Raw genomic sequence first — 22,351 nt, forward strand, 5'->3', positions numbered from 1 at the left:
TTCCTGGTTTTGGTAACTTGGGACAAGTTTCTTAAACTCTCTTTGCTTCAGTTTACTTATTTTGTAAAATAGGAATGATGTCGTACCCACCACAAATGACTGTTGTGACGATTAAACAAGATAAAGCATGAAAAGCCCTTACTTCAGGGACTACAGCAGTGCCTAAGATATGGTTCCTGCCCCCAGGGAGCTTACAGACTATTGGGGGATATAATAAAGATAGGTAGACTGACAATTATTAGAATACAAGGATTCAGTGCTAAGATAGGGATAAGCACAAAATGCTCTGGAAGCACAGAATACACACCTAATTTGGGCAGGTGGGAGAAGAACAGTCAGGAAAATCCCTTCACAGAAAGTAGCTTCTAAGCTGAAATATGATGGAGTAGTAGGACTTAGGTAAAGGGATTAGACTGGGAAAGGTCTTCCAGGTGGAAGAAACAGTATGTGAAAAGATGCAGAGGTATTACATTCTGGAAACTTAAAATAACTGAGAGTAGCTGTAGCATAGCATGCAAGGAATGAGGCCAGATGTCGGTGGAGAGAAGCAAGGGTTAGATCACAAAGGGCCCTTTAGACTTTATTCTGGAGGCAATGTGAAGCTGCTGAATAAAGATTTTGAGCAAGGAAATGACATGATCAGATTGGCTCCTTAGAATAATCTTTCTGATTGCAGTGTCAGGAAGAGATTGGAGAGGGTAAAATGGATGTACTACCATTATTAATTATTATTAATGGGATAGAAAAGTTGGGAAGGGTTAAGGCTATTGTGAAGAGGAAGATGATGAATTCAATTTCAGACATAATAAGTTTAAAGTAACAAACATCTAAGTGGAGAATTCTGTACTACACTTAGTAAACTGTTACCATGGGTTAGTTGAGTTATGAGTGAGACAGACTACGTTGCTACAGTACTGTAGGTTAGATATGACTGGGAAATAAAGAAGGTAATGATAGTGGGGATGAAGAAGAGTGAACAGATTCAAGAGATATATGAGAAGTACAATCAACAGAACTTCATGGGGGTGGGACTCGGGAAGAGACAGGACTCCAATAAAAAATTCCTAGGTTTCTGGCCTGAGTTACTGGGTAAATGATGATGCCATAATCCAGAGAGAGAATACAGCTGGAAGAGCAAGTTTAGCAAGGAAGACAATGAGTTCAGTTTTGCAGAAGAGTTGATATGAGGTGCCTATAGAACATCCGAGAGTAGATGACTAGAAAGTTACTGGATTTATGAGTCTAGAGGTTGGAGAAAAAGTCAAAATAGGAGATACAGATTCTGTAGACTTCAAGATGTACTAGTAAAGCCATGGCCGTGAAAATATATAGAGCAGAAAGACTGAAGAACTGATCCTGATGAAGGCTAACATCTGAAGGGAATAGAGAAAAGGGCCCAACAAAATAGGAGAATCAGGAAGATGTCGTGCCCAAGGACAGAGTTTAATGGAGAAACTCAATCAGTCAATAGTGTAAAATGCTATTAGAAGTTAAGTTTAAAAACGAGACTATCTCACCTATGTAATAAAAAGTGCCCCCAAATTTCAGGAAAGCAGTGTGCCAAAATCGTGAATAACTATTTGCCAGGATTATGGTTTAAGGTGTGTGTGTGTGTGTGTGTCCACTTTCTGTACTTTTCAGGATTTTGGCAGTGAGCATGTATTTGATCACTAGAGGTAATTTTAATTCTAATAGCAAGAATAAAATCAGAAAATGTTTTTTTTTAATGGACTAAAAGGGGCTTCCCTGGTGGTGCAGTGGTTAAGAATCCACCTGCCAAGGCAGGGGACACGGGTTCGAGCCCTGGTCCGGGAGGATCCCACATGCCACGGAGCAACTAAGCCCGTGTGCCGCAACTACTGAAGCCCACACACCTAGAGCCCATGCTCTGCAACAAGAGAATCCACCGCAATGAGAAGCCTGCGCGCAGCAACGAAGACCCAACGCAGCCAAAAAAAAAAAAAAATCAACTAAAGGGTGTCCATTTGATTTGCCAGTTAGTAACCTTTTTGAAACCAGTTGCAATGGATTGGTAGAGGTAGAATCTTGCTTGTAAAACTGAGTGGTGTGCGAAGGTTTTGTTGTTTGCTGTTGTTTTAGGATGGGAATGATAGGCATGTATATTTACCAAGTGAAAGGAACAAGTAAAAGTAGAAGCTCAATAGAGAATGATGATAACCAAAAAGCAGGGTTCCAAAAAGAAACGGGGAGTTGGGGGGCAAGCAAGAGCTCAGGTGGATGTGGTTAATTAAACAATAGTTCAGCAAACATTTATTGAGCACTTATTATGTGCCAGCCACTGTACAAGGTGAGGTGCTGAGGTTAGTCTAGTAAGCAAGTCAGCTGAGTAAGGAATTGGTCTAAAGCAGGAGGATATATACCTCATCCTGCATGAGACTCAAGGTGAAGATGTAACAAAGCGTAAACTCACAGCTGTTTGTGAATAGGGGTAGGTAATTGATGGGAGTCCTTGTCTGACAGCTTCCTTGTTCTTTGTGGAATAGGATGTGAGGTTGATACTTGAGAGGGAAGTGGGAGTTAGGGGGCTTAAGAAGAGTGGCCATAGTGTTGGAGACAGGATGAAAGGGAGGAGGATGAAAGAGTGATGATAAAAAATACTAAGTAGGGCTTCCCTGGTGGTGCAGTGGTTAAGAATCCGCCTGCCAATGCAGGAGACACTGGTTCGAGCCCCGGTCTGGGAAGATCCCACATGCCGCGGAGCAACTAAGCCCACGTGCCACAACTACTGAGCCAGTGTGCCACAACTACTGAAGCCTGTGCACCTAGAGCCCGTGCTCCCAACAAGAGAAGCCACGACAATGAGAAGCCTGTGCACCACACGAAGAGTAGACCCCGCTCGCCGCATCCAGAGAAAAGCCTGTGTGCAGCAACGAAGACACAACACAGCCAAAAATAAAATATATTAATTAAAAAAAAAACAACTAAAAGAGTTAGGAAACAATGTTGAGGGTATAACAGAAACCATGAATGTGTGATCCTTGGAATGCATCATCCATTGGAATGGTATCAATCCATATATTTCTGCTGTCTTCTCTAGCAACACCCAGCTGCCTGGGTACAAGAGCAGAGAAGACACATTATTGTATAGATCCTGGATCATGATTTGTAGACAGATGAAGAGGATTGACAAGGGAACAAGGGGATTGAAGGTGCTGGTGAAAGATGGAAGCCACCCAATTCAGACTGGCAAGGTACGTTAAACTCTGGTCAAGAGAAGTCTTGATAAGGTCAAAGAGCAGATGATTTAGAAGTGAAAGTGGTAAAACTTGAAGCCCAGGCAGGACATGGTGGCAGAATGATGTTGGAGTTTAAGATTTCAGAGTTGGAACTCTTCCATATAATGACAAGGGCAATAGGAATGGGTGTTTTAAGTGGAGTAAAGGTAAAGATCATTGCAGAGTTAAAGAACTAAGGGAGTTTCCATATCCAACTGCCAGGGTAGGTGGCTCATGTGTTTGAGATTTTGTACTGTTATCTCTTATTAAACCCAACTGTATTTTTTTTTATAAAAGGAAAATGGAAGTGTCTAGCTTAGTAAATGACAACAGTAACAACAAAAGAATTATGGGCTTAGAGTGTTGGGTCAGTAAATCAAGGTGTTTAAATGAATCTAGAATTGTGCAAGCCTGGGGGGGAGAAGATGAAGCCAGCTGCCAGTCCTGGTGTAGGAGTGACCAAGAATAGCAGAGACTATGAAGGAGAGTTTAGCTTGATGGGATGAACTCCAAAGCAGGAGGGGTAGCATGCAAATATCTTGGAAAAATAAGGGCCTGAAAATGACACGAGGGAACCAGGAGTATCTCTGTTCCCCCACTTTCTGATATAGGAGGGGAAAACCCTCTAGGTCTGCAAATAAAGCTGTGTTTGGGGATAACCTCAGTGTAATTTGAATGAGTGGGTTGAGGGAAATTCTCTAAAGAGGAGTTTCTGTATGAGGCATCAGAGAAATGAGGGGACCAGGGATGAAAGTATAAGTAGGAGAGATCTGCATTTGGGGTAGGGTCCAAAGATTATAGAGATGGGAACCACTTGTGCAGTGAATTAGCCTAAGGTTCCCAACTTTGGTCCAAAAGTTGTTTGGTACCAGTCTTGACTGAAGGCCCCATAGGGCTATGGAGTCCAGTCTCCTCAGGCCTCCCTCTCAGGGTTCTGAGGGGAAGATTAAGCATTCCATCTCTGAGAAGACATCCTAGGAGAAAGAGAATGGAACAGTAGCTTGAACAATGATTACAAAGAGGAACAAGTAAGCTAGACTAAAGCGAACAAGTGGAGGAGGGTCCTTCATTCACACCTTTATCAAGTATTTATTGAACTCCTACCAGGGCTTTGTCTTGTTCATTGCTATATCCCCAGCATCAAGTGTTTGGCACATATGTGTTCAATAAGTATTTGTTGAAGGAATAAATTGTTCACTAACTTATGTTCAGATTAATCTATAAGTATTCAGAAAACAATAAAAAGAGTTTGACCTCTTTCAACAGTCTCTGAATGGCAGCAGCAGTGGATACGCAGGGAAATGAGACTTCTAAATGAGAGAACAATGTTGGAAGGGTACTCCCCACACAAAGCTGGGTCTCTCTTTTGGAAAACTTCTAGATGAGCCACATGACTAAGAAAGAACAGGTAAAGGCCGAGTGCTCAGAAGGTCAACCAAGCATAGCTTTTCTGTAAAACATTAACTTATGACAGGAAGAGAGCACCAAATACTGATAACCACATTGTGGTAAAGTGGCCTCTTCAGGTAAAAGAAAAGTTTTGGTATAAACGGAAGTTTAGTGACAGAGGCACTTAGTGTTTTTAGATGGACTTTTTTTGAACCTTCTTCTGACATATATTTATCATGGGTAGATATTAGAGATTAATGCAAAATATGAACTCAGTTATTAAATCTTTATTATTATATTTAGATTGAAAAGATTGAACTGAATAGAATTTACACAGTACAAGAACTTTTCTCAAGTTATTCATATTAACTGCTAGAGCTACATACCTATCAAGAAGCATCATTCTTGATCAAGTGCCAGCTACCTACCTACCTTACAGTCCCAAACCCAATTAGTAACATCAAACTGATACTTATGCTAAAATATTTATATTTTTAACTGCATATAAAACTCTCATGGTAGAAATTCGAACATAAGCAGACCTATGGGGGAAATATTTTTTGGGGGGGTGGGGGGCGGGTAGAGACAACTTAATCTATCTTCTTACCCAGTCTGAATCAGGTGGATTCCTTGAACTGTCTTTCACCAGCACCTTTAATCACCCCACGTAGATACCACCTACTGAAATATACAAAGGAAAGACCTGGAATCATTCAGCGATCATGAGTCCTGGTTTGACATTAAAGTCCATGTCTGGGACTTCCCCGGTGGCGCAGTGGTTAAGAATCCGCCTGCCAATTCAGGGGACACGGGTTCGAGCTCTGGTCCGGGAAGATCCCACATGCTGCAGAGCAACTAAGCCCGTGCACCACAACTACTAAGCATGTGCTCTAGAGCCCGCGAGCCACAACTACTGAGCCCGCGTGCTGCAACTACTGAAGCCTGCGTGCCTAGAGCCCGTGCTCTGCAACAAGAGAAGCCACTGCAATGAGAGGCCTGCGCACTGCAACAAAGAGTAGCCCCCACTCCCAGCAACTAGAGAAAGCCTGTGTGCAGCAACGAAGACCCAACGCAGCCGAAAATAAATAAAAATAAAAACAAAACTGGTAAAGTCCATGTCTGAAGCACCTTTTATGATTAGGAAAGTCTGAATCACCCTCAGACTTCCCTCCATTGCATTTCTGAGTCATTTCCTTGTCCAGTGACCCAAATTGTGTACAGCTACGTGCAAAAATTATCCAAAAGTACAGAGTTTAGAACTAAAGGAACATTTGAGATCATTGAGTTCAGTGAAACACTGGCCAAGAGATCATGCCTTTTGTCCAGTTGCACAGCCTCTGTCAGGCAGCTTTTCCGATACCCAAGGCCCTCTTCTCTAGAAGCTGACTTTACAGCAAATTTGGGACTCCAGCTTAAATTTGTTTTTGTTAGGAGTAAACAAACAAAATACTTGAGTTGGAAGTTTGAGAGGAACTCAGGGCCCAGGGTAACAAGCTGGCATCCCATGGTATTCCCTTCAAGTAATTTGACCTATCACTGGTGCTCCTGCAATGGACCGAGGAGAGGACTCATGTATGACCAGAATATTCTAACTTTCAACCTTGGGACTATTGACATTTTGAACTAGATATTTTGTTATGGGAGCTGTCCTGTGTATTTTAGGATGTTAACAGCATCTCTGTGCTCTACCCACTAGATGCTCAGTCAGGACAATCAAAAAAGTCCCCAGACATTGCCACATGTTCCCTGGGATCCCGTGGTTGGGAACCACTGTGCTGACTAAAGGAAGAGGTTCTTGTAACTCAAGCCTGGGGCTATTTAATCCTCTCAGCAGTGCCTATTCTTATTCCTACACCCTGGTGCCTGGTTTCTCGCCCTCTCCTTTCCCTCTGGGGCCACCATGCCTTCATCAGATGGGATCCTCCGACCTCTCTCTACCCTCAGTGGCCCTGAAAGTGGCACCTGGGGTGAAAATGGGAAGCAAAAGTTTCTACCCTTCCCCTCTTGCACCAAGGGGATCCCCCTGGCTGGATAGGAATTTACATAATTGGTTAAAATAAGACAACATGTATGCAAGGCTTAGCTCTTACCTGTAACTGCTGTGAATCAAGGAGAGAGCAGGGCTTTAAGCCCCTTTCCTATCTTGAGGGTGGGCTGGGAGGGAGAGATGAGGGCATACCAAAGGAATCTGCCCTTTCTGCACAATTTCCCCTTGACTCAGCGGTCCTACTTCCCCTCCCCAGCCCACACTCATCCTCACCAGTGCCCATATTTAGACACTGCAAGCCTATGTTGTCATAGAGAGACATAAACCAGCTGGTTGCTATGAAGGTTTATACACACACACACAAACACACCCTAGGGTACGGCCCAGGCTGAGCAGTGGGGATGAATGGCAGTTCTCACTGGGACATGCATTTTTTCTTTCTCTTAATTTGCTATTGTCCTACCTCATCTATTCTCCCCACATTTTCATGCTTCTCATTCCTGCTCCCAGATGACACTTCCCACCGACCAGTACTGTTCTTAAACATCTCTCTTGCCTCAGGAAGTCACAGTTTAAGAACAGAATTACTTAACCTTTTTGAACTTCAGTCCCTTAATCTGTAATATGAGGATAATTATAATACAAACCTTATATGGCTTTTGTTAGAATTAAATTGGATATATGTAAAGAAACTTGTATCATGGCTGGCAAAGTACATGCTCAATAAATGGAATTTGTTCTTATGCTAAAATAAAAGCCTGCTCGGCGGCACCTGGGAACCAACCACAGGTGCCTTTGGAAATCTTGGCTTGTGTGTCCTCTCTGATAGTAGAAAAAAGCTGTTGTGGGAGTGTCCCTTGTCCTGTAGAATGATGGAAGAGCAGAATTATGTGGGAAGATTGCTTTGTTTTTTGCCTTTGTTGTACTCAGCTGGAAAGCTGTTTTGGGAAGGAAAATCTGGGTATATGATCTCTTCCTTTCTGTAGTTTGAAATGAAAGCCACAGGAAAGAAAAGACACAATACATAAAATCACTGCCTGGCTGAAATGGAAGAGTATAATGGAGGCAGAGTGCTCTCTGGGCCTTTGGCTCTGGCTACCCTTCTCCAGCAGACCCCTATCCAAGAGCAGGCTGCCTGTGCTGGTGTAACAGGCTGGGGCTTATTCCTCCTGTAGATTCTGTGCATGATGTCTACTGAATTTTTTTCGAAAAAAAAATAAACAAAAATCCTGGAACTTTCTAATATCAGATAAAGGGCAGGTATTTCCAACACTGAAAATAGGTAAGATTTCTCTTCTTCAGCTTGAATTTAGTGTACAGCTATGTTCCTGCAGGAGGTCTCAGTTCCTCCCAACACACTGAGAAAATAGAAGAAAACATTATGCACCTTGCATTTTCACCTCTGTCCTATTTCACAGAATAGATATTACTATCCTATTTTTACAGGTTAAAACAGATTTGATTGAAAAAGGAAAGATAATTTCTAAACTAAGAATTGTGGTTACATCTGGAAGGGAGTTAGGGGAATGGGATTGAAGGTGATAACCAAAGGAAAGTTAGTCTCATCTTAATGTTTTGCTTTTTTTATAAGGAGAGTATTTATGCATTAATTATGTGATTAAAATTAAATTTTGAATTAGAAGGTAAGACTATTTTACAGATGTTTAATGAAGCTCAGAAAAGGTAATTTATCTAAGGTCATTTGGTAATTGACAGACTCCAGGGTCCATGGCTGTGCCCCCAAACAACAATGTCCTAGGTACATCCTCATGGAGAACTAGGTTTGGAGCCAAGAGGGAGTCCTGAGAGTTCCCTCTCATGGGCGGTGGGGTCATTGTACTGGGCCCTAGACATTAGCTTGGCTTTTTTATCACTAAAGGGAGGCGTAACCAAACCATGTCTGACCAACTTGATGACTACCCTGTGACTTGGCCTGTGAAGTATGACTAAATCACATAGATTCGAAGGTAGAGAATGGGTAAGGATGTAAAGCAGGTTGATAAAGGAGATTATGTGTTACATTTAAGATTTTAACTGGATGTTTCAGCTGGGGTACCAAGATATAATAGATATGAAATTCCAAAGGGAGACACCAGACAGAAATGCAAAGGTTTAAAGGAAATTAACAAGGACCAGTTCCACAAGTCTTGAATCCTCATTTCAAGAGTATAAAAAGTGGGGATAGGGTTTACAAATGAGATTTCTTTGGAGAGAGCTACTACTGTGTTGTGATCCACAACCAATCTGGAGGAGAGGGTGTGGGGAATACTCCCCTCTTCTCAAGCCTAGAAGGAGGGACCTTACGGGACAGCTGCATCTTGGAAGCAACTGCACTTCCTTCTGACAAAGGGTCAAATGTACATGAATCCTGGGAACCAAGTATGAAGCCAGTGTAAATCCTGCTCAAGAGAACTTCCTGGACACATAGTGGGACTCTTTACAAAAGGTTCCGTGTAGAATGGACCTCTGGAAAACAGAAAGATGAGGGGGTAGTGGTGGCCATAGAAATACAATGCATCATCTCACTTAAGGGAAGCTGATATTGCCATTGAAAGGCCCAGTAGGGAAGCCTCTGATGGATCCACACAAATGCCCATGAGACAGTCAGCTTTCAACATCAGCATGAGGAGAGCATGAAGCCCCCAAGAATATTCCCCCCTCTTCCTTCTGCCCCATTCTCGGAGGTGTCAGTGTCAGCATCTAGGAAGTAGAGGAGAAGCCAACGACCACTCTTCCACAAAGGCAAGCTTGCAGGCTACACCGATCCTAGCTGTGGGGTGAAGACTCTGTTCTGCTACTTAAAGTGATCGCAAGACTGTCACCCAAAGGTGAAGAAATGTTGCGGGGGGGATGCTGGAATTTTCATCCAGATCAGAGCGAAACATCTCCTACTGAAATAAATTTTTCAGTGGCAGGAGACAAAATTAAACTTTAATTTTTACTACATCCCTTCAACTGGTACTTGTTAAACATTCCAACTATCATCTTTATATTCTCTGAGGCATTTAATTGGCATGCATGGAATGAGATTATTCCTTCCAGTTTGTAGTCCAAAGAGCCTTTGAAAGGCTAAGATCCTCTCCACCATAAAACAACTCAAAAGAAGGGAGGTTTAGGGATTTGGGGTTTGGTAAATCTGGCTGAGACCAAGGGAATTTAAAGTAGACTCTTAGAGTTAGTTGGAACCTTGAAGATCATCTAGTTCTAATTCCTCCTGAATTAATCTTTTCCAGAGCATCCCTGACAAGTGATCATTTAGTTTTTTCTTGAATAAGTCCAGTGTCTTAGAATTTACTACTATCTTCACCCTCATTAAAACTCTTCGAGGGACTTCCCTGGTGGTCCAGTGGCTAAGGCTCCGCGCTCCCAATGCAGGGGGCCGAGGTTCCATCCTTGGTCAGCGAACTAGACCCCGCATGCCACAACGAAGATCCCACATGCCGCAACTAAGACCCAGCACAGCCAAATAAATAATTTTAAAAAATAAAATAAAATAATACATCAATCGACCCTCATGATAAAAAACGAAAGAGGGACTTCCCTGGTGGCACAGTGGTTAAGAATCCGCCTGCCAATGCAGGGGACAAGGGTTCGAGCCCTGGTCCGGGAAGATCCCACATGCTGCGGAACATCTAAACCCGTGCACCACAACTACTGAGCCTGCGCTCTAGAGCCCGTGAGCCACAACTACTGAGCCTGCATGCCACAACTACTGAAGCCCGCACGCTCTAGGGCCCGTGTGCTGCAACTACTGAGGCCCGTGCGACTAGAGCCCATGCTCTGCAACGAGAAGCCACTGCAATGAGAAGCCCACGCACTGCAACGAAGAGTAGCCCCCACTAGGGAGCAGCAGCAACTAGAGAAAGCCCCCCCGCCAAAAAAAAAAAAAAAACACTCTTCATTTGAGGACCACTTCTCTCTACATCTCATTTCACTAGTCTAAACATTCTCCCTTCCTTCAGTTATTGCTCCTTGACATGGTATGGACTCCTGGCATCTCCCTGACTATTTTCTAGATGAGCTCAAATTGTGTCAATGTACCTCTCTAAGTCTGGTCCAGATGTGACCTGAATCAAGTAGAAATAAATCATCACCTCCTGGTTGTAGACTTGGACTGTGAGAGAGCCTTAGGTCCCCTTAGATTTTCTTCAGTACTAACCCTATCACACTACTGACTCATTAAAACTAACTAAAACCTAGAGATGTAATTTTGGGGATGAGATAGGGTTGTTTTGATTTTATAAATAATATATGAATACAATTACTTTATAAAACTTGTAAATAATAGAGATTAAAATCTTCATTCAAAAAAAACTACAGACAAAGGCAAAGTCTTCCTTGATCATTACCCCAAATCCTGGTCCTCTAGTTATGTATCCTTCCAGACTTTTTTCTATGTATTTACATGGATATACAGTTACATGTAGAAATATGTAGTTGTACAGGATTTTAAAAACATAAATGGTATCAGATGGTTTGTGTTATTCTACGTCTTCTTTTTTCACTTAACATGATTCAGAGACCTTTTCATATCCACACATATAAAGTTATCTCACTCTTTGTAGCTGCTATAGTAAGGATCCCAGAGTATGAATGTATCACAGTTTATCTAACCATTCTGTTGTTGGACATATAGATTGTTTCCAGTGTTTTGCTATTACAATGTTTCACAGAAAATTGAATTGAACAATTGCAGGCTCCACTGTCAGACTTCACAGAGGAGAAGTCTGAGTTACATATCCCAGGCCAAGAGGAGAAAAATTAAAATTGAGTAGTAAACCAAGTTTACTACCCCTTTCATGGCTAGTCCCCTCATTGTTGTTCCTTTTTTTTTTTTTTTTTTTTCTTTCAAGAGCCTCTTGGCTAGTCTTGGCCCTTTGGTCTTACATGTAAGTTTTAGGATCAACTTATCAATTTCCTTATCTGGAACTGCATTTAGTCTATACATCAGTTTGAAGGAGAACTGACATTTTTACAATTATGAGTCTTCCTATATGTGAATATGGTTTGTGTCTCTATTGGGTTTTGCTTAATGTATTTCAATAGAATTTTATAACATTCTCCATATAGTTTTACACATAGTGGTAGAGACTGCTGGTTATGCTTCCTTTCTTCTATAGTACAGAATCCTCAATTTTTAGCTGGGCACACAGACACTCACAATAATGACTGTATTCTTAGAATAAAGACTCCCTTGCAGGTAGGAGACAATGTAACTAATTTCTAGCTAACAGGATATTAACAAAAAAAGGTATGCAACTTCAGGGAAGTGTCAATAAAGAAAGCTAGATACCCTTTGCCTTCCCTTTTCTATTGTATTTCCCGCTGGTTGGAATGCATATAAGATGGGTAAAGCTAGCCATCTTGGACCATGAGGTAGAAAAGTATGTATGAGGATAGCAGAAGAACACAATAGAAGGAATATGAGTTCCTGATCATTATGGAACCACTATGCCAACTCTGGGTTTGTCAGAAAGGAATAAGAATGAATATTGGATAAGGCAACTAGCAATGTCTGTCACACGTTATGAAAGGCTACCGAACCCTAGTTCTATGCTAGTGTTACCTATGGAGACTAGGGCCCGAAATTATAATCTTATAGGCAAAGATGATAGATTACAGTGTTGTGATGGCAAGGTAGGAAGATACTGATACTGAAGGCACAGTATGAAAGGTATGGTATTCAGTAAGAAGTGTAAGAAATGTCCAACTAAGCAAGAATTTCAATTAATGATTTTGACATAAAAACATGAGATCAACTTTTTAGTGTGTGATCAAGAATAATCTTTAGAAATTATTTATGGTCACAGGGGGGAATGTTTGGGGAAAATTACGTACATTTTAGCAATAAGGCAAAAAGATGACTACATGATCTTTTAAAACCATGTTAGAGCATTTTCAAATAAGTCCACCTGAGGGTCACTAGATTACCTTAGTGAATGTTATTTTATTTGATTAGCACCCAGGAGTTTTACAACCCTCAAAAATTAGAGGGGGCTTCCCTGGTGGTGCAGTGGTTGAGAATCTGCCTGCTAATGCAGGGGACACGGGTTCGAGCCCTGGTCTGGGAAGATCCCACCTGCCGCGGAGCAACTAGGCCCGTGAGCCACAACTACTGAGCCTGCGCGTCTGGAGCCTGCGCTCCGCAGCAAGAGAGGCTGCGACAGTGAGGCCCACGCACCGCGATGAAGAGTGGCTCCCGCTTGCCACAACTAGAGAAAGCCCTCGCACAGAAACGAAGACCCAACGCAGCCAAAAATAAATAAATAAATAAGTAAAAAGTTGGAGCCTTCCCGCCCCACCCCGCCAGTCCCTTTAAAAAAAAAAAAAAAAAATTAGAGGATAATGTGATTGAGTATGGTATGAAGAAGCCTTAGAAATAGTTTATAAGCAAAAGATTAGCCTCAATTTACAGAAAGAGAACAAGGTGCTCCAGTAGTTCTGGAAATTTCTATCAGTCGAGTAGAGAGTCTCCCCAAACTTGAGTTACATATAGGGCCTCAAAACAAAACAAAACAAAAACAAAAACGCTGCTTTATTAGGCTGAGGAATAAAAGGGTTGAGTAATTAAGAGAGACAGTAAGGATAAAAGCAAGAGTTTTTTTTAAGATTTTTTTATATTTATTTTATTTATTATTATTTATTTTTGGCTGCATTGGGTCTTCGTGCCCAGGCATGGGCTTTCTCTAGCTGCAGTGAGCAGGAGCTACCCTTCGTTGAGGTGCACAGGCTTCTCATTGCAGCGGCTTCTCTTATTGCAAAGCACAGGCTCTAAGCACGTGGGCTTCACTAGTTGTGGCACATGGGCTCAGTAGTTGTGGCTCGCGGGCTTAGTTGCTCCGCGGCATGTGGGATCTTCCGGGACCAGGGCTCGAACCCGTGTGCCCTGCATTAGGCAGGCAGATTCTTAACCACTGCACCACCAGGGAAGCCCAAGAGCAAGAGATTTTTAATTAGGAGGGAAGGCAACATGAGATATTAAGTATGCCCAATTTCAGGCCCCAAAGAGTGGAGAACAAGACTATTAGAGTGGACTTCCCTGGCTGTCCAGTGGTTAAGACTCCGTGCTTCCACTGCAGGGGGCAGGTTTGATCCTTGGTTGGAGAACTAAGATCCCACATGCCAGGACTTCCCTGGTGGCACAGTGGTTAAGAATCCACCTGCCAGTGCAGGGGACATGGGTTGGATTCCTGGTCCGGGAAAGTCCCACATGCCGCGGCGCAATTAAGCCCGTGCTCCGTAATAAGAGAAGCCACTGCAATGAGAAGCCCGTGCACCGCAACAAAGAGTAGCCCCCCACTTGCCACAATTAGAGAGCCCACGTGCAGCAAGGAATACTCAACGCAGCCAAAAATACATAAATAAATAAATAAATAATCGATCCCACATACCTCATGGTGTGGCAAAAAAAAAAAAAAAAAAGACTACTGGAGTACCTCTTAGATCCTATATTAAGACCTTTTCTTTGTCTATTTTGAAATAAATTATGCAAATGAATTCTCTGAAACAAAGGCACATTTTAAGGAGGAAGTGTGCTCACAATTTGGGGACATTTCAAAGCATTCATGCCTACAAGAAAGAATGACATAATCAAGATGTCAACAATGCTTTTCTTTTCCGGTTCAGGACTGTGGCCAATATAGTTAACCTAAGAACAAGAGCCATTCTTGATATGGAGTGTGTACAAATCCAGAGGCTCCTGTGACTCTGAATAATGTTAGGGATCAGAAGACCCTCTAAGTGAAGTAAAATTCCCTGAGGACAGGACCTCCCAGACATCCTGGAAACATGCTGACTCCTTGCCTCTAAGCTGCATAGATCCTTTCCCCCACTGGTGAGATTAGTGGCTTTCTAGGGTAGCCCATAGTAGTCTGGAAGGTGGTCTACCTGTTGATCGTGTATAATATGGATACCTGTTTTATGATAATGTCACACTCCGTTCTTTCATCCTCTTAGTCATCAAGCCCTGTAGACTCTGCCTCCACAGTGTCATGTTATTTTTTCCATTTCCACTACCACCACTAATTCTTTTTTTTTTAATATTTATTTATTTATTTGGTTGCGCCGGATCTTAGTTGCAGCAGGTGGGCTCCTTAGTTGTGGCATGCTAACTCTTAGTTGCGGCATGCATGTGGGATCTAGTTCTCTGACCAGGGATGAACCGAGGCCCCCTGCATTGGGAGTGGAGTCTTATCCACTGTGCCACCAGGGAAGTCCCTAATTCTTGCCTATCATATTGCAGTAGCCTCCTAATTTATTTACTTCCAATCCTTTCTCTCTTGATCCATTCTAAAACCAACAACTAGAGTAATGAACCTAAATTAGAGCATATATCATGGTACTCTAGTTCTCAGAGGTTCCCAACTGCCTAGAAAAGTTCTAAGCTCTTCAACTGGCTTTCAAAGCCCTCAATAATATGACCCCATCCCGCTTTTCTAGCTTTTGTATATCCCATATTAGTAAACATTCAGATTTAGCCATTCAACAATGGAGTGTTTGCCATGGGTCAGGCATAGCTAGGGTTAAAAAGGGAAACACGGTAAGTGTCCTCATCAAGTGGACAGCCAGTGGAAAAGAAAAAAACTGAAGAGTAGCCCGCGTGGAAGAAGGAAAACCAGGAGAGTATTGTTCCCTAAAAAGCACATGAAGAAAGTGTTTCAAGAAGGGAATGATTAAATACATGTTAAATACTGCTGAGAGGTCAAGTAAAATGAGGACTGCAAATTAACCACTGGAGTCTGGTCATGTGGAGGTCATTGCTGACACTGACAAGAATGGTTTCAGTGGAGTGGGGGGAATGAAAGCTTGATTGGAGTGGGTTCAAGAGAGAAAAGAAAGTAAGGAGGCTGAAGATTTTTGCTACAAAGGGGAACATCAAGAATTTAGGTTCAAAACAAAACAAAAAAAGAATTTAGGTTCTAGGGACTTTCCTGGAGGTCCAGTGGTTAAGAATCTGTGCTTCCACTGCAGGGGGCACAGGTTCGATCCCTGGTCGGGGAACTAAGGTCCCGCATGCTGTGCAGTGCGGCCAAAAAGAAAAAAAAGAATTTAGGTTCTAGGGAAGGATTTCTAAAGATGTGAGAGAGAATATCAAGTTTGTATGCTGATTGATGAAATGATTCCATAGGGAGAGAGAAAGTGATGATGCAAGGGATAACTGCAAGTACTTGAGTAGGCAAAGAAGATGGGATCCAGTGCACAAGAGGTTGATCTGAGATAGCAGAGAAGGTTCAATCATTTTAACCGCAGGAATGGCAGAAAGAATGGAAACAGAAGGAGTAAATTAGTAGATTTGGTGGTGAGAAATGAAGTTTTTCTCTTCTGATTGCTTCCATTTTCTCAGTGAAGTAAGTCAACAGCTGAGAGTGAGGAAGGGAGGAGGGAATTATGGAGGCTTAAGGATAGAAGAGATGATGTGCAACAGTCACCTTGGATCACAGGAGAGTGAGTTGATTAAGGAAATGCAATAGGATTACAGAGCACTTGAGATTTCTGGCTATAATTAAGGTGAAACCTGCAATGCATTTCCTTTTTCAGCCTCTGAAGAAGAAAATGCTTTTGCACACAAATTTGCTCAACCTCTCTCCCCTTGATAAAATCGCATTCTAGAAAGCAAAGCAGAAAAAGCTACCTCTTCCATAAAGTCTTCTTCCTCTAGCTCTCCTAGCCCAAAGTGAATTTTCCAACCTCTCAACTCCAGTATTAAGTTGTTGATGCCTCCTATAGAGCATAAATTTTATCTCACATTATGGTTAGTTGCTGTGCAAGACTGGAAGTTCCTTAAATAGAGAAACCATTTCTTATTCACTACAGCCACAAGATGTTTCTCTCCATCCTCTCTGCCACATATAAATCTCCATGGTTCTAGGTCTTGCCCAAATACATAATTGTGTGGTATGGATGCCCTATTTCCTTACTAAACTGATATTTTCGGGAATAGGAACCTTGCTCACCTTTCCTGCTTACGTCCCTCAAATATTTTGCTCTTGAATTTTAGCTATTATTATTTTTACAGGTCTTTTAACAAAAAGAGGTTGCTTCAATTAATGTTAATTCATACATACGGTATATACCAGGATCCTTGTCCTCAAGGGGTTGACCGCTAGAGTCAAATGTCTCAGAAGAGGTGCTGACAGAGCAAGGCTTGTATGTAAATAGCACCAGAGGGTAGAGATGCGGAATGGGAGAAAGCAAACAGGGAGACAGGAATAAAATTTAGGTGGAGCAGAACAATTTCGTTTTGTCAACTTACATAAAATGATTCTATAGGGCAGTCCATGGAGCGTCCCCATTTCCAAAGAGCTGAAGATGTACAAAATAACTACAGGTCCCCAACAGTGCCCTCTTATTTATCCATGTTATCTAAGACTGTTGTTCCCCATCCGTGGCAGAATTTACTCATTCCCTTTCCTCAAAGTCTGAGCGACTCGATGGTTAAGGCTTTGGTGTGGGACAAAAACCTCTGGCACAAAAACAACAGCAGGGGCTCGCAAATCAGGGTTCAGGGAAGCCCAGAGAGAGCCATTATTAGCAGGCCCAGGTGAGCGCGGGGCAAGAGAGCGAGCCCACCAGCCCAAGCGCCTGAGCCGCCGTTACGTAACCGGCCGCGAGAGGCTCCGGAGAGCCGGAAGCCCCGCCCTGCCCCAGGCCCCGCCCCTGCCCTAACCCGCCGCTTAGGTGTCGTGCGCAACCCTCCGGAAGATTCCGCCCTTTTCACCATTTAAGGATACAATTTTTTTTTAAGAGTTGCTGACGCCATTGCGTAGGACTGGCCCTAAAACCGTGATCTAGGAGCGCCTCTCTCAGTTGTTACTTCCGCTGTTCAAGAGAGGTGTTGGGGTCTTCCCCATTTTTCTCAGTAGGCGGCGGCGGCGGTTTGAGATGTTCGGCTTCAAGAGAAACGCAGTAATCGGACTCAACCTCTACTGTGGGGGGGCCGGATTGGGAGCGGATAGCGGCAGCGGCGCCTCCGCTCCAGGGAGGCGGCTTTTGGCTGCGGGAAAGGAGGCCACGGCCGGGCGAGAGGTAGGGGGAGGGGAAACCGGCGAGGTGATTGGCGGAAGCGCCGGCCCGAGCCCCCCGGCCACTCTTGCGCCCGACGCCCGGAGGGTCGCGCGGCCCTCGCCCATTGGCGCCGAGGGCCCCGACGTCACCGCGACCCCCGCCAGGCTGCTGTTCTTCGCGCCCACCCACCGCGCCTCGCCGCCCGAAGAGATGGAATCCTCGGCCTCCGACGCCATCATGTCGCCCGAAGAGGAGCTGGACGGGTGCGAGCCGGAGCCTCTAGGGAAGCGGCCGGCCGTCCTGCCTTTGCTGGAGTTGGTCGGCGAGGCCAGTAACAGCTCCGGCAAGGACGGCTCACTCCCCTCGACGCCGCCCCCAGCAGAGGAGGAGGAGGACGAGTTGTACCGGCAGTCCCTGGAGATTATCTCTCGATACCTCCGGGAGCAGGCAACCGGCACCAAGGACGCGAAGCCACTGGGCAGGTCTGGGGCCGCCAGCCGGAAGGCGTTAGAGACCCTGCGACGGGTCGGGGACGGTGTGCAACGGAACCACGAGACGGCCTTCCAAGGTAAGGGGGTTATTCGCGAAGGCCGCGCTGCCTTTTTTCAGCTCTCTGGACTCACCCACCTTTGGTGGGTGGAAACCGAAACGAGTCAGTGTTGAAACGACTCTCATCCTATTTCAGAAACCAGAATATTCTGGCCGTGAGTCATTGTTTCCACCCACTTGATTCTTTTGGAAATGGCAGCTCTGCTCAAAGCCCGGAAAGGGTGGGATGTCAATTTTCAAGTGGGATCAGCCTGAGTTCTATAGAGCCCGAATAGCGATTTCCCCCGCCGTGGGTGGGCAGGCGAATCGTGCCCTGGTTTAGACAAAAGAGGCCGTGAGAACCTGCATGCTTTTCTTCCTCTCAGGCATGCTTCGGAAACTGGACATCAAAAACGAAGACGATGTCAAATCTTTGTCTCGAGTGATGGTCCATGTTTTCAGTGACGGAGTAACAAACTGGGGCAGGATTGTGACTCTCATTTCTTTTGGTGCCTTTGTGGCCAAACACTTGAAGAGTATAAACCAAGAAAGCTGCATCGAACCATTAGCAGAAAGCATCACAGATGTTCTCGTAAGGACAAAACGAGACTGGCTAGTCAAACAAAGAGGCTGGGTAAGTTTGTTTTAAGGTTGAGGAGGGGTCTTGGAGTGAAAATGAAATGGAAGATTTTATAGAGAAAGAGGGGATAGCTAAAGGTTTTTAAGATGCACGACTCGGTTTTCAACGCTCTAACTTATGGACCTCTGGTTGCTTGATGTTGATTTAAGTAGTTGGTCCTTAGAGATGGTGGTATGACTGTCTTGAATTGTTGTATCAAAAATCCTGGTTTTCTGTAGGCTGTTTACTGGTTAAGAAATAAGAATCACCTGGGCGTGATAGCAAATACATTTTTGAGCGTGCCCCACCTCCCTTTTAATTGCATAATGTGTCTCCTTTGCAGTCTGGAGGTAAATAATAATTGGTTCGTCATTGCGCTTGGGGGGGAAACCTTAGATATTTTAATTCATCTTTTCTTTGTAAATAGTGTTTTTAAGCCACTGGAAGCCCATACTTGAAACTGCTTTTTGTTTGTTTTCTAGGATGGGTTTGTGGACTTCTTCCATGTAGAGGACCTAGAAGGCGGCATCAGAAATGTGCTGCTGGCTTTTGCAGGTGTTGCCGGAGTAGGAGCTGGTTTGGCGTATCTAATAAGATAGCCTTTTAAGTGCAATAATTGACTCTTAACCAACTCCAGCCACCAAAACCACATACGCCTGCTGTGAAATCAGATGTATTTATGAAGTTGGACTTCAAGCTGTGCAGGCCATAACCTCCAGGAGTTCTACTCTAGCAACGGAGAAAAGCAAGCGGCAGGAGGCTTATGGCTAACAGGAATAAATACATGGGAAAAGTAGTCCCTCTTGAAGAGTCACTGTCTGAAAGAAGTGAAAGAAGCGGAGTTCAGTTTCAGCAACAGGCAAACTTTGGGAGGCCACGGAGGAGGACTTTTAGATTTAGTGAAGATGGTAGGGTGGAGAGACTTTAATTACTTTGCCTAGAACAGGAAAGTGGCCAGTAGCCAGGCTAGTCATAGAGTTCATTAAATATGCCCACTGAATCCATTAACTTCTATAGTGTTAAAATAGAAGCACTAACAACGCCAGCGGCATGTGTAAAATGGATTTAAGCTATAAGTAATAGAACCTGTGACTAGAAGCCTCAACACTGTACAACAGAGTGTGAAGGGAAGCTTTATCCTCTATAATTAGCTTTCCTAGATGTGCTTCTTGAATAGAAAGTCCAATGCTCAGGATGTTTATACCTGTTCTACTCTGGCTTGGTTTGAGTGATTCCTAGTTTATTAGCCTAGTGTCATGGCCAAGAATACTTGACTTAAGGCTCAATTACAAATCTGGAGTATGCTGTTTTTAAGACAAAAACTTGTAATCGTCTGTAAAAATTGTATATATTTTTACAGAACATCTGTTTGAAATGTAAAGGGAGAAAAGTCTGAAATTACATTAGTTTTTTCATACCCTTTTGAAATTTACAACTTCTGTAGTTAGGAACCTGTTTCTTATAGCTTTTTCTATTCTAAATTTTGTGCTAGTCAGTTCTAGATTGTATACAGAACCAACTGATGTAATTGTATGCAATCTGGTTGTAGTACAACAATTCTGATTCATAACTATGCAGGCTTTAATTTTCCTATCTGATTTTGGTAAGTATTTCTTAGATAGCTGTTTGGGTTTTGTTTTTTGGTTTTTTTTTAACCTGGGGCTGAGAAATTGAGGAATGGAAATTAATCCTTTCACTTTGTTAAATGTGGGTTTTCAATAATTGAGTCAAGGTTTTAAGGATTTATTGGGGGGGCAGGGCACACGGGCTGATGACTTACAAATAATGGGCTCTGATTGGGCAACTACTCATTTGAGTTCCTTCCATTTGACTTAATTTAACTGGTGAAATTTTAACTGAGTTCATGAGCTCATCTTCAAAGCTTTTGCTAAAAGATTTTCAGCTGTTCCAAATGGGACTTATTAGGAGTATGTATAAAAAGATCACATTGGGTGGATGAGAGACATTTGATCCCTTGTTTGCTTAATAAATTGTACAATGATGGCTTGGAAAAGCAGGCTATAGTCTAACCATGGTGCTATTACTAGGCTTGCTTGTTAAACACAGGTCTAAGCCTAGTGAGTTAATAAAACGAATACTTATTTCTTTTCTATTGATGATTCTCAAACTTTGTTTCAAATTTTTGCATTGGCATCTCTATGGACTTCAGACTTGATGTTTTATCAAACTTACCGTTTATTTCCTATCCTTCCTTGAAATACTTGCTGCTTGTTCGGCTCCCTCTACAGATATTTATAGTTCCTACAAATTTATCTTGCCATCCGTGAATTCTTACTAGCCCTTTTAGTTTTTGGCACTAGGAACCTAAGTGACCGCCCAAGGAGTCCACAGACCTTCATCCTTCTTGAATTTTATCCTTAGGAGGTGGCAGTACAATGGGTGCTGACAGTACCAGTGATGAGGTGAGAAGAGTCCCTTTTCCTTGGACTAGTATCTTATTGGTTGTTGCTTAATCCTGTCTTCGGGGAGAAATTTTCAAAATCCCCTTAGGGATTTTCAGAGGAGGGGATGATAGGTGACTTTCTCTAGGTTCTTTTGCATTTGAATATGCTCACTTAAAATTATAGAAATTGATGGGCTGTTAAACCTCAGAGTTATATAAAAGCTACTAGTAAACTGAAGAAAACTTCTATAGTGGAACCAGGGTCATTTTGAAACCTTCAGCTTCTGAACGTGACCTTTAGTATGTGGACTCCAGACAAAAATAGGCATGAATAAAATGACTAAGAATGTAATAAGGGAACAATTGCCCTGCCCGCCCATCTCCAAGCCTTAAGGTCATCTAGCTAGAGCTATTTTTATCTGTGTATTTATCATTCTTGATCATAAACCACTTATTTATATCATGTCTATCTCTAAGGACCTAAAAGCACTTTATATAGTTAATTAATCTTAAGATCTAGTTAAGGTGACTAAAAAGGCCTGTCTCCCCATAGCCAGTTGTGGAAGTAAGCACAGAGCTGTAGATTGATGGAGTTTAGGGGCCCCACTTCCCGATTTACTAGGTGTGACTGCTGAAATGTAGATGAGAATCTTCAGTTGCTATTTTGGGTCAGAGGCTGTGAGGGCTTAGGGAGCCCAAGTGCTTTGGGGCAGGGTGGGTGATTCTGTAGGGAGAAGAGGCACATGTTTTAAGTGCTGACTAGCTGCATAGTTCAGGCAAATCCTCCAAAATGGAAAGGGAGGGGCTGCTTGGAAAGATGGCTCTCTCAGCAACTTCTGTCTGTCTGATGCTTCTCTCACGGAAAACCCTGCAGTCCTCTAGTGTCGTCTGTGTACATTCTGTTGGGGGTGAACACCTTGGTTCTGGTTAAAACAGCTAATGCTGTTGACATCTGTGCCAGGAAGGGTTAGGACCAAGTACAAACTAATGTGGGCTGTAAAATGTAGTGTGTTTCCCTAACTTCCTGTTTTTCCTGAGACGAAAATAATAAATCTTTTATTCAAATGCAAGGTGTGGTACGGTTGTTTTCTAATCAATGCCTGTTTTCCTTCCCCCTCTTAGGCAAGCATCTGAGGGAAGTCAGCTGAGCAAACAAGTATAGGTGAATTAACCAGCAAAAGCCC

The 22,351-nt window shown here is 43.1% G+C and overlaps 1 protein-coding gene across 1 annotated transcript; it reads left to right on the forward strand.

Moving 5' to 3' along the window:
* The first annotated feature begins 17,401 nt into the window (after window positions 1–17,401).
* Window positions 17,402–22,237, forward strand: MCL1 (MCL1 apoptosis regulator, BCL2 family member). Its single transcript, XM_061183538.1, has 3 exons — window positions 17,402–18,184; window positions 18,531–18,778; window positions 19,246–22,237. The coding sequence occupies exons 1-3, from the start codon at window positions 17,494–17,496 to the stop codon at window positions 19,360–19,362; spliced, it is 1,056 nt and encodes a 351-aa protein (XP_061039521.1). The 5' UTR covers window positions 17,402–17,493; the 3' UTR covers window positions 19,363–22,237.
* Window positions 22,238–22,351: the final 114 nt, after the last annotated feature.

This window comes from Eubalaena glacialis, chromosome 3, assembly GCF_028564815.1.
Source record: "Eubalaena glacialis isolate mEubGla1 chromosome 3, mEubGla1.1.hap2.+ XY, whole genome shotgun sequence".
NCBI classification, from domain to species: domain Eukaryota; kingdom Metazoa; phylum Chordata; class Mammalia; order Artiodactyla; family Balaenidae; genus Eubalaena; species Eubalaena glacialis.